This window comes from Rhodofomes roseus (genome assembly GCF_022264815.1).
Source record: "Rhodofomes roseus strain CIRM-BRFM 1785 chromosome Unknown C8Q71scaffold_9, whole genome shotgun sequence".
Lineage (NCBI taxonomy): Eukaryota > Fungi > Basidiomycota > Agaricomycetes > Polyporales > Fomitopsidaceae > Rhodofomes > Rhodofomes roseus.
The window spans coordinates 477632-493084 of record NW_025952965.1 but is presented as its reverse complement, the minus strand read 5'-3'; the positions used below and the strand labels follow the sequence as shown (position 1 = coordinate 493084).

General features: G+C 55.7%; 8 protein-coding genes across 8 annotated transcripts; 2 read left to right on the top strand and 6 right to left on the bottom strand.

Moving 5' to 3' along the window:
- The first annotated feature begins 8 nt into the window (after positions 1-8).
- Positions 9-2490, top strand: C8Q71DRAFT_756826 (translation elongation factor Tu). The gene is made up of 15 exons (XM_047923631.1): positions 9-171; positions 228-323; positions 379-459; positions 516-722; positions 774-1130; positions 1182-1217; positions 1271-1314; positions 1369-1453; positions 1506-1531; positions 1585-1710; positions 1772-1790; positions 1848-1963; positions 2017-2087; positions 2143-2171; positions 2224-2490. Exons 1-15 carry the CDS (start codon positions 114-116, stop codon positions 2262-2264), a joined length of 1392 nt encoding a protein of 463 aa, XP_047779276.1. The 5' UTR covers positions 9-113; the 3' UTR covers positions 2265-2490.
- Positions 2491-2684: 194 nt separating this feature from the next.
- On the top strand, positions 2685-3404 carry C8Q71DRAFT_857424 (glycine cleavage H-protein-domain-containing protein; the record flags this gene model as incomplete). Its single annotated transcript, XM_047927408.1, has 5 exons — positions 2685-2799; positions 2860-3009; positions 3068-3111; positions 3175-3300; positions 3354-3404. The coding sequence occupies 5 exons, from the start codon at positions 2685-2687 to the stop codon at positions 3402-3404; spliced, it is 486 nt and encodes a 161-aa protein (XP_047779275.1).
- A 208-nt stretch (positions 3405-3612) lies between these two features.
- Positions 3613-4149, bottom strand: C8Q71DRAFT_907147 (ESSS subunit of NADH:ubiquinone oxidoreductase-domain-containing protein; the record flags this gene model as incomplete). The annotated part of the gene is made up of 3 exons (XM_047928945.1): positions 3941-4149; positions 3741-3856; positions 3613-3685 (listed from the first exon to the last, which is right to left on the bottom strand). Exons 1-3 carry the CDS (start codon positions 4070-4072, stop codon positions 3613-3615), a joined length of 321 nt encoding a protein of 106 aa, XP_047779274.1. The 5' UTR covers positions 4073-4149.
- A 1-nt stretch (position 4150) lies between these two features.
- C8Q71DRAFT_756811 (acyl-CoA N-acyltransferase) lies at positions 4151-5483 on the bottom strand. The gene is made up of 8 exons (XM_047923630.1): positions 5384-5483; positions 5255-5318; positions 5143-5201; positions 4991-5083; positions 4753-4935; positions 4576-4697; positions 4488-4524; positions 4151-4424 (listed from the first exon to the last, which is right to left on the bottom strand). Exons 2-8 carry the CDS (start codon positions 5312-5314, stop codon positions 4307-4309), a joined length of 672 nt encoding a protein of 223 aa, XP_047779273.1. The 5' UTR covers positions 5315-5318; positions 5384-5483; the 3' UTR covers positions 4151-4306.
- A 125-nt stretch (positions 5484-5608) lies between these two features.
- Positions 5609-7792, bottom strand: C8Q71DRAFT_756808 (uncharacterized protein). Its single transcript, XM_047923629.1, has 5 exons — positions 7404-7792; positions 6731-7348; positions 6546-6685; positions 5987-6495; positions 5609-5938 (listed from the first exon to the last, which is right to left on the bottom strand). The coding sequence occupies exons 1-5, from the start codon at positions 7551-7553 to the stop codon at positions 5799-5801; spliced, it is 1557 nt and encodes a 518-aa protein (XP_047779272.1). The 5' UTR covers positions 7554-7792; the 3' UTR covers positions 5609-5798.
- Positions 7793-7958: 166 nt separating this feature from the next.
- C8Q71DRAFT_834327 (Eisosome component PIL1-domain-containing protein) lies at positions 7959-10034 on the bottom strand. The gene is made up of 4 exons (XM_047926410.1): positions 9780-10034; positions 9574-9716; positions 9193-9524; positions 7959-9138 (listed from the first exon to the last, which is right to left on the bottom strand). The coding sequence occupies exons 1-4, from the start codon at positions 9950-9952 to the stop codon at positions 8155-8157; spliced, it is 1632 nt and encodes a 543-aa protein (XP_047779271.1). The 5' UTR covers positions 9953-10034; the 3' UTR covers positions 7959-8154.
- Positions 10035-10109: 75 nt separating this feature from the next.
- C8Q71DRAFT_756800 (eukaryotic translation initiation factor 4E class I) lies at positions 10110-11618 on the bottom strand. Its single transcript, XM_047923628.1, has 5 exons — positions 11210-11618; positions 10927-11114; positions 10813-10876; positions 10641-10754; positions 10110-10579 (listed from the first exon to the last, which is right to left on the bottom strand). The coding sequence occupies exons 1-5, from the start codon at positions 11390-11392 to the stop codon at positions 10250-10252; spliced, it is 879 nt and encodes a 292-aa protein (XP_047779270.1). The 5' UTR covers positions 11393-11618; the 3' UTR covers positions 10110-10249.
- A 1804-nt stretch (positions 11619-13422) lies between these two features.
- On the bottom strand, positions 13423-14686 carry C8Q71DRAFT_585351 (uncharacterized protein). The gene is made up of 3 exons (XM_047919534.1): positions 13907-14686; positions 13698-13854; positions 13423-13637 (listed from the first exon to the last, which is right to left on the bottom strand). The coding sequence occupies exons 1-3, from the start codon at positions 14521-14523 to the stop codon at positions 13536-13538; spliced, it is 876 nt and encodes a 291-aa protein (XP_047779269.1). The 5' UTR covers positions 14524-14686; the 3' UTR covers positions 13423-13535.
- Positions 14687-15453: the final 767 nt, after the last annotated feature.

Sequence of the window (15453 nt, the reverse complement as noted above, 5' to 3'; positions counted from 1 at the left end):
CGCCCGTACCCGCTGCCGCGGTGAGCCGGGCTGGGAGACACATAGACGCTGGAGCTCGCGTACATTTTCGAGCCGGTCGCCGCCAACGCACATCCATCTCTCAGTCCACCGTCATGTTCAGACCACAGCTGGCTTCGAGGGCAGTCTCCCGCCGCCTCGCCGGCTCACGAGGTCAGTGTCTCTGCCCCCCCGCAGGCTAGCATGTCGCTGAAGCCCTCTGATAACAGCGGCATCGTATTCCTCTTCCACATGCAGTCGCACTCTGCTCAGGAATCCTACGCGGGTCGTACCTCCAACGTTCTCGCATGCCAAAGTTGGCTGGGGTGCGTTGGATACATTCTCTGCCGACTTCGCTGACCTCGCCGGTGTCAATTGCAGTCAGTCGCAGGTCGCACTACGTGGATGGTCTATCTTCGAAGTACAATCGGGCGAAACCCCATCTGAACATCGGTACCATTGGTGGGTGTTCCTTGCCCGAGGCTCTTCGAATCGACGTCACAATGTATCGAAAACAGGTCACGTTGATCACGGCAAGACCACGTTGACTGCAGCCATCACCAAGGTTCTCGCTGAGCAGGGTGGTGCGATGTTCAGGGACTACTCTGAGATCGACAAGGCTCCCGAAGAAAAGGCCCGTGGTATCACTATCAACTCAGCCCACGTCGAGTACGAGAGTGCCAATCGTCACTATGGCCACATTGACTGTCCTGGACACGCTGATTGTAGGCGACTCTGATGTCTCTGTGCTCCCCCACACTGACATTGTCATCCAGACATCAAGAACATGATTACTGGAGCCGCTCAGATGGACGGTGCCATTATTGTTGTCTCCGCTCTAGATGGTCAGATGCCTCAGACCCGAGAGCACCTGCTCCTTGCCCGTCAAGTTGGCGTTAAGAAGTTGGTCGTGTTCATCAATAAGATTGATCAAGTCGAGGACGAGGAGATGCTCGAGCTCGTGGACATGGAGATGCGGGATCTCTTGTCGACATACAACTTCGACGGAGAGAACACTCCCATCATCATGGGCTCTGCCCTAGCAGCATTGCAAGGACAAACGCCCAAGATTGGCCGGGAGAAGATCCTTGAACTTGTTAAGGCTTGTGACGAATGGCTTGAAATCCCTCCTCGTACGTTTGTCGATGTCTATGATCCATAGGATGGCACTCACAGATGACCAGGTGACCTTGACAAGCCATTCCTCCTGCCCATCGAAGGTATGCCCACGTTGCCCAATGCTTCAGTCTCCACCAGCTCATCGATGCTTCAGAGGTCTTCAGTATCACTGGGCGTGGTACGGTTGCTACCGGTCGGGTACGGTAACTAGCCTCTGCTTGTGTCCCCATATTGACCGAACCGAACAAACAGAACGAGCGAGGTGTTTGCCATAAGGGTGACGAAGTGGAAATCGTCGGCTACGGAGCCAGGATCAAGACAACATTGAGCGGTATCGGTAAGTAGCGTATTGAGGTTGTACAGTACTCAAGTGCTGAGATCCTCATCAGAGATGTTCAAGAAGGAGCTTGACAGGGTGAGTCGTCCGTGCAACAGTGTTGCTCAAACAGCTCACTGGCACGCTTGCAGGGTGAAGCCGGTGACAACATGGGTGTCCTGCTCCGTGGCATCAAGCGTGAGCAGATCACTCGTGGCCAAGTCGTCGCTGCTCCCGGTACCATCAAGTCCGTCAGTAAGTTCCAGGCTCAGATCTACGTGCGTTGTTTAGTCGTCCTCAGAATGTCTATGATATTCACCGTAATTCACCTGATCACAGATCTTGACTAAGGATGAAGGTAAACACTAGCGTCATCGACTCATTCATTAGTGAGATTCTGAATACCCTACCCTAGGTGGTCGTTACACGCCCTTCACGGAGTCGTACTCGCCGCAACTCTTCGTTCGCACTGCTGATATCACATGTAAGCTGGGTTGGCCAGAGGGTGTTGCTGATGCCGCTGAGAAGATGGTAAGGGGTAGGATAGGCTATTCGTTGGGTCCGCTGTTAACCTCCTTGATTAGGTTATGCCTGGTGACAACGTCGAGATGACTTGCACGCTACGCAAAGATGTTGCAGCGGAGATTGGGACACGGTAAGCGCATCGTTACACAGTCAAGCCGGATCTTACATGCTAAAAATCGGCCCAGCTTCACGCTCCGTGAGGGTGGCAGGACTGGTGAGTTTAACAGTCGCTACAGGGAAGACCGTCGTTCTCACATTCTTCACAGTCGGCACTGGCATCATCACGAAGATAATCGACTATGCGTAGTGGGCTGGGAGGAATATATTTACGTACCGCTATACATACATGTCTATAATGCTCATCATCGCCATCCCCACTCGCAAACGTAGAAGTTGGCTGACTACATCTTGCTTTCGTCGTATTGCATGCACACATCTCGCTTAGTGCCTCATCTGTTCTTTCTCCAACTATGCTAGTCCCACGATAGCAAGCATTAAAGCATGACCCAATAATGTATGCATCGTGGAACACATTGCGCGGCTCGACGTCGGCCTTAGTGAACGATGTGCCGTGCGGTGTCTTGACGTACTATAAGAGGTAGAGCCTCGGCGGGAGTCCGTCGGCTCCCTTGCGAGCTGAGAACATTTCTTTTTCTGAACAGCCGCGGTCGTACGTGCTCATACTCAGACTGCGAGTGCTCGTCATCTCTACGACCTGTCAACGAAGATGCTCCCTGCTCTCCGGCAAATCTCTCGTCCTGCGGCATTCGCGCTTCGTGCTGCCCGACGGCCAGCAGCATATGGAGGTGCTAGGCTTACCCCGTTCACGCGGACGATTGTCAGTGAGTGTCGTGACGGCTGGCCGCATGAGTCTAGGGGGTGACGGAGGACATATCCTTCAGCCAAAAGGTATACACAGGACCATGAGGTCGTCGTGTTCGACGACGCTACGATGAATGGCACGGTGCACATCACGAACTACGCCCAGTCGAGCCTCGGGGATGTCGTTTTCGTCGAGTTGCCTACGGAGGGCACAGAGGTCACTCAGGGTGGTGAGTGTCGTCCACATCGTTCGCCGTCCTCCGTCGTTGACAGACGAGCCGTTTTCAGACCAGATTGGTGCGGTGGAGAGCGTGAAGGCTGCTTCGGACATCGTTGAGTGTTCTCGCCGCACGGCGTGGTCTATCTACTGATACGGCATTGTTGTGCCATTACAGTATGCCCCTGTATCAGGAGTGGTCGAGGAGGTCAACACCAAGCTCGCTGACCAGCCGGGCCTCCTGAACAAGTCACCAGAGGACCAGGGCTGGCTTTGCCGGATCAAAGTCAAGGATGCCGCTGAGGTATGCATTTCTCCCTCGTCTTCCAACCGTGCTTTTGCCCACAAACTTCATAGGTTGAGAAATTGATGGACGAGGAGGCATACAAGGCGCACTGCGAGTCATGAACCTCCTGATGACCATGACACTGTACACTCCGGCTTCAACTGCCGTAGACATAGAGCTATTGAGGTACCTGATTTGCTGTTCTCGACCTACACTGGCGCAGCGTAGAGCAATATGTATATCACACAATAATATGGGATGCTGTGTCTAGCGTTGTAAAGCGATATGATTCGAGCGTGCAGAGCGAGAGTCGCAGACGTTGAGTGTAAATCAAGGATAGTCGGTCTTCTCTCCTCGCGCTTCCATCCGGCTCTTCGCCTCGTTGTACGCCCATGTTGACAGACTGCGCCGGAGTGTTAGCAAACAAGCACATCACGACGTAGGCGAAATACACGCACCTCGTGTCAGGCTTGTAGTAGAGGAGAACGCCCGCCAGCAGCATCGTCCCATACATCCCCGCATACCAAACGCTCTCCCAGTCCTCTTTCTTACGCTTCTCGCCCGGCGGTAGTGGCTGCGGTTCGCAAGTTCGCCAGGAAAATGGCACCAACGCATTCGGTCAGCTTGTGCGAATCTATGCTCAGCCAGCCATACGTACCTTCTCGCCAAACAGGTAGCCAGAAGGCTCGTTGTACTTCGGACCGCTACCGTGTGATGCGTATCGTCTGCATGCTGGGATGCTACGCTGCGTGGCGCGATGCGCCGTCCGCACCAGCGAGGTCGACAACATGGAGGAGTACTGGTTCAACACCGTTGTGTTCTTGAGCCGACCCCGGACTGTCCGGTTGTCACCGCAAGACCTGAATTAGGGTTACACAAGCGCTCGTAAGCGTCTGCCTTTGAGAAGTTGAGGCGCGATGCGACTCGGATGAGTTGAGAACTGTACTTTTGTCAACGACATGCACGCCAATTTATGGAGTATGTCTACATCTACTCATTCCAACACTAGACCCCGTATCCGTCCTTAATCGATAGGTAATGACAAGATTTCATAGTCATACTCTTCCCTTTCTTCATCACTCGACTCTGAGCCCTCCTCGCCGGAGTCAGGATATTCTGGTGACGTTGGATCGACTTCAAACCTGGGGGTATTCGCAGATGGTATGAGAGAAACGGCCGAGGCATACACCAAGGTTGCAACATACCCCAAGGCGTTGTACAAGCTGCGCGCTGCCACATTCGCTGTTGACAGACGTGAGTTTACTGCCTGTAGCATGAGAACACAGAGCCTACACTTGAACACCGTCAGCATGATCATCTGCATTTTCCATCGTTTGCCGATGGATACAAGCTGCTTCATCAGACATCCTCCCAGTCCGGAGCGTCTAGATTGCTGATGTACTTGAACCTCGTAGCTGCCACGTTCAGAGTCTGTAAGATATACACAGCGTATCCTAAAATAAGACGCACCAATAGACCACGTCTTTTCGTTCTTCTACCTCGAATCGGAACATTGAGTACGCAACTATCGTCGCAGGCACAGAAGTGCTAGAAACCTCCGGGGTATTGCGCACAACAATGAATCGTGACAATTCATGGAAGAGCTCCGCTTGCTTCTCAACCGGTTTCCATCCGAAAGAGGAACGTGCGTATCTGCAAACCAGGTCAGACAAGTCAATTGGGTGGAGGCTATTGGTGTGCGGCTCACGCATCCTTCATGTTGTTCTCGAGGATTGACCATATTTCGTTTCTATCCTCCGGACTGAATTCTGACGCAGCAAAGACCTCAAAAGATAGTTTTCTGGCCCCATATCGACAGATCTACCGGAGAATAGCAGAGGCACCTTGACTGTCACTCACTTGTGTTGTTCAGCCAATGTGGCACTGTCTAAAGAGGCTTTTAATTCGGAAGATGAAACCTACTATCGTCATGGTTTGACGCGACTCCTCGATAAAACGCATGACAGCGCACTTTGTTTGCCTTCTGCACTTTGGTTCGAGCACGGGTTGACTTCCTGCGCGCGGGCGCCATGTCACTGGGGGTCAGTGGTCATCAATGTAATTGAGCTGATATTTTCGTGGTGCCTTGTTCGCGACTGACCTGAAGATGGGGGCCTCTCACCCCGTGTGCAGGCTTACGACAGCTTACGACGAGGATGTATGTAGAGTGAGTGGATGAGAGTGAATGGACGCGGCCGCAGTGGCTGGCAACGTGACTCGGGCCGTGACTCTAGTGGCTACCAGACGGTCAAGATTCGATCGTTACTGAACGCCCGGCGAAGCTTCGGAAGTTGAAGTCACTGGCGATTCAACTTCAAGTTCATCATGATTTGGAGACACATATATTTCGAGGGAGTACAATCCCGTTGCTCCCGTGTGATGTAATAAATACCGTGGCACACTTTCAGTGTTCATGTATAGTACTGCGTCCGAGCGTAAGTACTGTCATGGCAGCATTCCGTCGAAAATGGCGTCGGTTGACTACTATGCAGCGCGTGGAGTATATCAGGGAACAATCAATGATCACCTCCCGCTTTCCCCTCTGGGCGCCTTGTCTTGAATAAGCCCCTTTCTCGGACTGTCTGGAAAATCTGCTTCGCTCGATGCTCGTATTCTGCGAGTTGTGCAACGCCATCATCCGACGTCCTCGTCCTCCCTTGACACAGTAAGTTAAAGATCACGGACCACCCAGTGCTACGCGTACCAATGATAGCCCAGTTCCTTGTGCTTGGTATCCTCAGCGCCTCGCATTCTACTTCCCATCCCAGGTGCAAGCTCAACGAAGCAAGCCAGATCCGGTAGGATGAGTACGAGCTGGTGTTGCTTCCTTCACCGCCGAGGTTTAGACTTTCCACGAAGCCATCTGGCATTGGGTAAGCTGTATTTCTGGAGCGTTCATAGCGCATGTCGAAGGTCCAAGCACAACAGGGGATAGACAGGTATCCTGACGCAGAGCATAGAGCGGACAGCACTGGAACCCAAGGCGTGAGTTCATCTGCGTGGTTGCCTATGACGAAGACCCCTGGACATAAGTACGGGTGAGAGGACAGCGTCGCTGGGTCGTCTAGCTCGGTGGGATCCAGAGCCTCCACACGAAGCTGTGCCTGAGTGGGCGCAGGATAGTGCGACCAGGAAGTGCGTGCTCGCAGGTCGATACCCATACCCTCATAGCCCTCGGCAGTGAGTATGTGAGTGAGAAGTCCATTCCCGCACCTAGAGCCGGCGAATGAGTGAAAGACGGTATCAAATGCGATGGACGCTACCCTAGGTCGAGAAACCCAGCAGGCGGACGAGGCCAGCTCTTCCAAGGCTCCGTCGCGTTTGGCTCCGATGCGGGTTGGGGCGTAGAATCAGCGTACGTATCTTTCCATAGAAGCATCAGAAAGGTTGCGATTCCTATGTCCTACTCGGCGTGAGCGGCGACCCGGAGGGCACTAAGCATACATACCTCGAAGACATGCTTGAGTGGGTCAGTGATTTCCTGCCAAGTGTTCACCAGATGCTTGTGTCGTTCTCGCATAATGAGGTATAGATCTTGGTACGGCTCCCGAGGAATGATACAGTCATGCAGCACCCGCTTCTTATAGTTCGTCATAGCGCCCCATCCGTAGCGGTGCAATGTCTCCAAGAGCGCCAGACATGTCCGGTATAATCTGGAGTTGATATCCGTTGGTGTGCCTGAAAGCGGGAGCACTTCGATGCGTAAGATCGGAGGATCCTGTACGAGATATCGGAACGCGAGATGAGAAACGGCTGGATGGTAGTATGGTAGCGTTGCCGCTGCCGCCTTGAAGATAGGGGTGAGGACAAGGGTAGTCGGTATGTCATCGGCTGCGTCTCCTTCTCCTTCGGGTGCGTAGAGCGTACAATGCTGTTCCAAGCCAGCATCACGTCCCGGACGACGAGGAAGCAATCTCCTGTGGATGGTCCTCACTGTCCGCAAGCTCCTGAGCGCAGGTATCGCGGAACTGAAGCTGGACGTCGATTCTGAGACGGTTTCGGATCGAAGGATCAGAGTCGAGTTGTATTCCGGATGGTGGATGAGCTGTGACACCGCCGTCTCAAACTGACGAAAGTGTTTGATATTCGAAAAAGTTTACTACGAAAGGTTCGTCACTCACCAGCTCGGCAGGGAAATCAGCAGGACACCAAACAAGCGAAGTCCACCTGGTGTCATCGTCGACCGATGCCAAAGGGCTCGAGTGAGCCGTATCGGTCTGCTCCGCGACATAAGCGACCGGTGCAAATCGAGGGCGTTGCATTTGTGCCATTTAAGTCGAGCCGTAATATTGATAGTGCCTTCAAGCGTTTCGCAACGCGTTTTCCGCCAGGACGGCGGACGCTTTCCTCGTCAATCCTTGTCTCGATCACAGCCTGAGCCTGAGCACGATCGGCTGCTAGTGTATATCGCAGATGGTCCACGGACAGGAAGGCCTGGAGGTTTGATTCTAGAATGGCCATCTTGTAGAGTGTGGGGTTATGAATGGTACTCACAGTGACTCGAATGAACGCACAGAGAGCAACGTCCAGCGAGCTATTTGTTTGTCGCTATAGGTCCTCGCATAAGCGCCCGTTAGCGCTCCACTACCCACGTCTCGGATGGACCGCAGGCAGTTGCGGATTCGCGCGTAACAGTATGATACTGTCAGGGCATGCTGCAGCATGTCTCAGATGCAGGTCGGCCATGACGAAAATGTCGTTGCGAGTCACACGAAGCAGATACATGGTCGTCATATACCGTGATATAAGCACATACATCACTCGTCAATCACACAACTGTCCGAAGAGGAGGTAGTACAACGTCGTGACGCTCTCAGTCCACGGGGTATCCTAGAACAGGTTCATCGTTCTTACCATCGCGCCCGGCGCGCTTCACTCAGCGATCTCCTGGTACGGGGGAGGCGTCTCACCGCCATCTTGGTCTTCTGACTGGCGCCGCTGTGCTGATCCGCTCCCACCTGCAGCGAGAACGCGCTCCCTCTCCTCCCGTTCGAGGCGCTTCTTCTCATCCTCTGCAGACTCCCACTGATCCGTCTTCTCATCCGTTGGGGGAGGCAAGGTCTCGCCACCATTCGGAACACCATCAGTGCCGAACGGCCCCTTGGTGTCCTGACCAGCGATGGGGCTCTTCCAGGTGACAGGGGACGGTGAAGGCTGCTTCAGGTCGCGGAGGTTACCTGTCGCTGGGCCGGGGTCAGCAGACTTGGGGACACCTGTTTCAGCTACAGTGGGCGAAACCGAGGGGAACTTCTGGGAAGGATCAGCCGGGTTGGGGGCAACAACAGGAGACGCTGCTACGGTGGCAGAAATGGAAGGGATCGGAGCTGGAGCCTGGTTCAACGCTGCGGGGTTGAGTGGCGGAGACTGAGAACCTAGTGGAGGGGAGGAAGCCTTCGTCGTAGACGATGTCCGCTTATTCACATTCGGAGGGGACACACGCGACGGAATGGCAGGGGGTGGGGAGGCTGAGCTTGGGCCCACCGGCGCCGCGTAGGAGATAGGCGAGTTCGTACCATACGATGGTGCAGTTGGAAGTGCATTGCCTCCTGCGGTTGGCGGTGGCGTCACAGGAATGCTCGGTGCAGAGGAGGTACCATCCGTGTTGATCTTGGCGAGCTCGTGGGCATGGGTTTGGCCAAAGCTACGCGTGTCTGACCTGCGGAGATCGGCGGCGGATGTGGTGAGGGGCAGCGTCACATCGCCAGGCTTGTAGTTGTCAAGAGCGGATTGCAGGGAAGCCCTCACGGAAGCGGTTGCTTGTGCGCCGTGATATTGCTTGTCCGATGGGGGAACAGACGGCAGTGCTTGAAGAGCTGCGTTCGCCGCTTGCGAAAGAAGTACCAACTTCTCTCCGTACTGAGCACGACTATCAGATCATGAGACAAGAGTAGCCAACACTAAGCCACAAACCTCTCGCATAGCCTCCCACTTCGCCCGTTCGCTATCCCGTATTGCCTTCCTCTTCAACAGTTCGTACTCGACTTCGAGCGGCTGGTCATCAGCCTCGGCCTTCGCGAGCTGCTGCTTCAGCTCTGCGAGCTTCAGCTCGTAACCGCGAGACTGGTCGTGTTCGATCCGCCCGATCTGGTTTGCCAACCCCGCGCGAATGGTCCGCCGAGCATTGAGCGCAGTCTCGGCATCGCGCAGCACTTTGAACGAGGCGCGAGAGGCGTTGAGGTTCCCTGCGAGTGTGCGTGCTAGAGCGCCCTCGATGAAGTTAATCCATCCCAACCGATCGGTGACTGAAGGCCTTGTGAAAAACTGACAGGAGCTTGCGCGAGCGCGACGCACCATCCTTGATATCAGCCTCCTCAGTCTGACCCCACGTGTACAATTCCTTGCTGTGAGCTTGTGTATCCCCTGCGAGGCCATCGTAGTCGAGAGCGATGCCTTTCTGTGTCGTGATGATCCTCTGGACAGGCGTTACGGAGCTCCTAGATGGGTAGATGCGACGTTAGTTCGATGTACGTCCGCAGAATGCAACTGCAATCGCGTACGAGTATTGTTGCTGGAAATTGCGCAGCTGATGGTGGATGGACTCGAATGCATGCGACTTGAGGATGCCGCCGCCATGGCCACTCGCCTGGTCGGCGGTGCCGGTCAAGCCAGCCTGCGCGCTGCTGAGTGCACTCTGCGCCTTGCCTTTGAGTGAGGAGAGGAAGTCGGACATGATGGTTGAGATTGGAGGGGCACCGAACGCGGCATCGCGATATGTATTGTCGGGCAGTGCGCAATCACGCTGTGGCTGGCTGCGACCGACGTCATACCGCACGCGCACCGGCGGCAGTGCGCTCAGCCTACAGGGCCGCAGTCGCGCCCGCATGCGCACCAGTCCCCTCACCACTTATTTGGAGATTGCATTAACTTACTGCGCGACTAATGAAGCTGCACCGGGGTAAATAGAATGTCATAAATGAACACAGCGTGTCGACGCAGCACGCCCACAGCGCCTGGTCCGCCCAAGATACTACACGGTCATCGGCTTCTTCGACTGCTTCCCCTTCTTCTCCGAGTCCTTGTGCGAGAGGAACTCCACCTCTGTCGCGAGCGGTCCAGCCAGCTTCTGCGACTCCGGGAATCCCAGCACCGCCGTCTTGAAGTGCTTCCCGACCGACTCAATCCGCTTCCGCAACTCCTCGTCGTCGGGCCCAGGCGCAATCCGTGTCCAGATGGATATTCGGTAGAACTGAGGACGAGTCGACACAATGACACCCGTAATCAGAGACTGTGGTGCCGAGTCTTCGGACTCGGCCTCAGTCAGTGCTGGGTCAAAAGTCTCTCCAATGGCGGCCAACATCTACGTGACGCCACATATAGGTCATCGAGGCATACACACGCAGAAACATGAAGGTATGTACCGTGTTGAGCCACATGTCGTCGATCTTATGCCTGTTCTTGTCTTTGGGGAGCTGGATGCTCCACTTGCCTCCGTTTTTGTTGGCCTCGTCCTCCCATGCAGGAATGATACTCTCCTACGTTCCATGAGGTCATAAAACCGGACAGAAGTGGAGATGAAGTGTTAGAACGTACCTTGAAGAGGTAGTAGTTTGCCTTTGGGGGCAGCTCGGAGGGCTTTATGATGTTGTTGTACAGCCTAGCACTGTGTCAGAGGGCGCGGATCATGAAGCAAGAAAGATCACGCACCCCCAGAACTCCTCAACACTGTCAAAGCCGATCACCCGCTTAATATCTTCCATCCACCCCGCCGCTGCAACACTCGGGGTCTGCGGCAGTGGCGTCTGGGGGAATGACGACATCGGGGTCTGAGGCAGGTTGCGGCCCTTCGTCGCCGGCGAGTCAAACCAGAGGGCCCATGGGGAGTAGAGGGGGTGCTGTATCATCCGTTAGCATATCATGCAATACGCATGCGGAGCACCAACAACACGACACCACAGATGTCGTCTACGCGTCTGATCTGTGCACTCACCTTCACGTTGAAGTTAGTCGGGTCATTGAAGACGGTGCGGATGCTCTCCGCATGGGCCTGCATGTCCACCTCCACCTCCTGGATCTCTCCCGGCTCCAGACCGTTTTCTCCGTTCATTCCATTTGGCTTGTTCTCCGCAATGGAGTCGGCGATGGCCGCCTGGGAAGCCTCAAGAGAAGACATGGTCGTGCAAAATATGCTTTTCACGCAGGAACCTCAGAATCAGCGAGAGGACGTCAGCGGCTCCGGGCACGGTAAGTGTGCGTCTGGCAAGACGGGGAATTCGCGAGCTTAGTGGAGTATACCCAACGAGCGTAACGCCGACTAGCAGTGCTTGTATGTAAGAGACGGAGAGAAACGGAGGGCAGGACGCGAGAGAAGGGTAGTGGTCGTCGTTTGTAGTGAGCAGTAATAATCTGTGCGATTCGATAGCCCCAGGTCCGAGTTCGCTCCTTATTCGGTCATTTTCTCATGATCGGACGCCGCCCGGCGCACACGTGATGCTGACATCGACGCGACCGTGACGTGCCTCTCGAAAGAGACGACCTTGATCTACCTTGATTTTGACTTTGAAAATACGTCTGCGCGGCTGCCGTGTGTCTTTCCGACTCAGTCGATTGCCTTCTGTTCCGCAACAAATACCTTTTGAGCATCCGAAAAATATACGTTCAGTAGGCGGGGCACTGTAGAAGACGACCATCGATGGATGTCACTGCGAGATATGCACTGTGCACATACGTGGCTCCGTCAAGTCCCAGGCAACCACGATCATTCTGTCTGTTACAGCCTCAGTGCCCATGGTGAGCACGGTCTTGGCACCCACAATTGTAGAGCAACGTACTCACGAAACCTCGATATCTAATCGCGAAGCCTCCGAGCGACCGACGCGGATACCTCGGGATTGCTGTCTTGCTGCTGTCTCAACGTGTCCAAAATAACCAACTCTAACAGCGACTTCCGAGACGTCTGGCACGAAGGCGAAAGGTTAAGTTCAGCGTCGCTGAGTGACGACCGTGCGTTCGGTGCCCGAACGCTGTGTCGAGACTCGTGAGAGAGATGTCGCGCGCATCTACCTGGAAGCACACACCAACCAAGTCGCCGTGAGCGCGCGGACGGAGTGGTTCCAGTCACCTCAAGGCCTCACCAACCCTGCACGAATTCGCACCCCCAAAACTATTCTAGCGACCCCTCGCGCATCGGGCCCTGCCAGTGCGCTCTTCTCGGACGACCCCTCTAAGTACGCGGCGCGCTTTCTACGTATCGGTGCTAGCACCGCCTGCCCGATGCGTAATCGCCGCCGCCGCTCTACAAGCACACAGCGCACCCGCGCACCAGTCACGAATGCGCGTACCTCCGTCCCTGCGAGCTGCGCGAGCTTATTCTTCAAAGATCGAGCGGCGGGTGGGCTCGTATCGCATGGACCTGACTAGAACCCTGCTGACAGACTGTATAGAGCAGCACCTTGGGAAGCCACGTTATTGATCTCCGCGGCGTTCCTCTTTGACCTTTGCGACATTGGAGTCGGGCCTCGCGCCAGAATGGTTCAAATCCAGACAATGCGGTAGGGTATAGTATACTGACATCGATGGATGGAGCACGAACCTCCCGCTCTCAATAATTTTATGTTGCCTAACACACGCAGCGTTTAGGTAGGATGACGGCAGTCCCCACGAGCATAATCTCGTACCGGTACCGTGTTCTTGACAATCTAATCTAGTCAGTGCCTTCCTCTGATCTTGGTGGAAGCTCGGACTTATGAATGGCTCTTGCCGTACATTCATATGTCTTCTAGCCCTGCGTTGATTTATTCTTGCGACAGCGCTTGAAAGTGCGCAGCGATCATCATCCTCAGGTGAGTTCGGTTTGCATGGGATGTCCAATGACGCATGGATGCTAACAATTATATAGCTGCTCAATGCAATTTCATATCATACATGAGACACAGGCACAGCGAACGTCCATGCAGTGAAGGACAAAAATACAACACTACGATGAAATTACAGACGGAGCATGCCCGCGCGCCGCCGGGATTGTCCGCCAAAATTTGAACTCGGGAGACGTAAGGAGGAGATGCGGTGACCAACGTAAACCCTAACAACATGGATGACCCTGTGAACGCTCTAGGACACGCCTTGACAAATTGAAGGTTCCATAGCCCGGGGGCAGGTCCGATTTTTCGAGTACCGAACAGCCACTACTCAATCCAGAGAATGCCGCCGCATCGCGATCGCCGTATGGTGCATCTGCGCGTGGGGATACGCCTGTGGAACAGCCGGCTGAGCGTAGAGCTGACTGCGAAGGCTATGCATCTATATGCGTGTCAGCCTTATCGCCAGAGAGCAAGGAGAAGCAGGCTCACCGCACGCTCAAGCTCGAGACGCTTCACGCGTAGCTCGGCCGCATCGCGGTGAAGACCAGCCACCATACTCTGGGTACCGCAGTGTGAGCATGAGTCAACGTTCTATTCGCGATGTGATGCGCCACTAACCTTGGCTGTTTTTGTGTTTAGACCACGGAAACAGTCGAGCTTCTCGAACGGGACGGGGAAAAGGGCGTGGGTCAGCAGCTGCGCATGAAGGCGGTCGATGTGCGCTTCGAGGCTCGCAGTATAGATGGTCCGTCGCTGCGGAGCTCCCATGGTCGAGCTATTGCGGAGCGTCAGCGGTCAAGATTCGGGGAAGAGCAGGTTGGACATACATTTCCTGTGGCGTGAATAGTGACTTCTCAAGGGCATGGTTCCACATCTTGCGCCGCTTCGCGCCCTCTTTGCGGGTGTATAGACGAGCGTAGGGGTGCGCCGGATCGAACGGCGCGCTGCTGTCAAGCGGGGACGCGGGTCCGGCTGAGGTTGTGGCCTTTGCGCGTGTCCTTGACGGACCCGCCCGCTGCTTGGACGGAGAAACGCGGTAGTCGTCCTCGGGTTGCTTTGTCCCCTCGCCTTCGGACGGGGATGCAGACGCGGAAGCTTCCGACGTGAGAGCAGACATGGGCAGCAGCGTCGGGATGACGGGCACCGTGTGGACATGGGGCCGTGACGCATCGCCATAGCCGGTGGAGAAGAACTCGCTGTCGGTAGGAGACGAAGAATAGTTGAACGGAGGGCCGCCACTCTGGTAGAGCTGACCATGGGACTTTAGGCCGAAAGATGCAGGCGCGCAAGAGTCGGACTGGGGAGAATCGGGAGGAGGCGAGGCGCTCTCGGAGCCGCTCCTGTTGGCCTCGGCAGTGTACTGGAGATCGAGAGGGTACGGCGGGACCGCCTCGGACGACGGAGGGCGGGTTATGAGGACCTCGATGGGTGCGGTCGGAGACATGGTGGTCGAAGAAGAGAGGTGTGCACAGGCAGTCTCTGGCGGGGATGCGGGAGCGGCTCGCGGCGATCCTGTTCGCGGACGGGTCTCGTACTTAAGCGGGACTCGACGGGGAGCGCGACGGTTTCCCCAAATGGAAGAGTGGCAGAAGCGAGCCAGACGGCCGGACAGCTTGGATCAGCACCGAAATCCCCGTTGGAACTTGGAAGGTGACGAGAGTGATTGCATGCCTGGTGCGCGGACGTAAGTGGCAACTGCTGTCTGCACTTTAGCCTCGCGGTCACCCATCCGCTCGATTGGGCCCTCTGCTGACCCTTCAGCGCGGGCACATTAATATTCTGGTGCGCCCGCAAAATCCACGCGGGGAAGGCCTGTGACGTACCCACGCCCGTCCAGGCTGCTCGCAGCCTTGTGCTGGTGTCTGCCGGTGCCTCCCGCACGCACATGGCCGGAGGCAGCGAGTATGCAGTGTGCTGATCTAGGTTGTGGGACCATGTTGGCACTGTCGGCGGGAGGCCACCGTTCGCGAGCCGGGCGGGCGTGTGCGAGATTCGAATCTGGCGCATCCGCGAGCTAGTCGCAGCTCGTTCCCTTCACGCGCCCTTCACGGCGTGCGCCGACCTGCCGCGGCCAGCTGGCAGCGGTTCCGACGGACTGGTCCCGCCCATCGACAGCCAAACGGCGGTCCAGGCCCCGCCCCGCTGGGCGCGTTCCCTTCCTCTTCGGGCGGCTGTCAACAGGATCACCGCGCCCGCGCCGTGTCGCGCGCTGCAACCGGACTCTTGCCTTTTGCTCACTGTCTGTGACGGCCTCACGTGCAGCAGGTGCATGTCACTCCTGCAGGCGACTTCTTCGCTCCTCCTGGCATCCTCGTTCGTCTTCAGTGCCCCACGTCCGTGTGTGGCGCGCGGGGCCCGTAGGCATGCCTCCAAT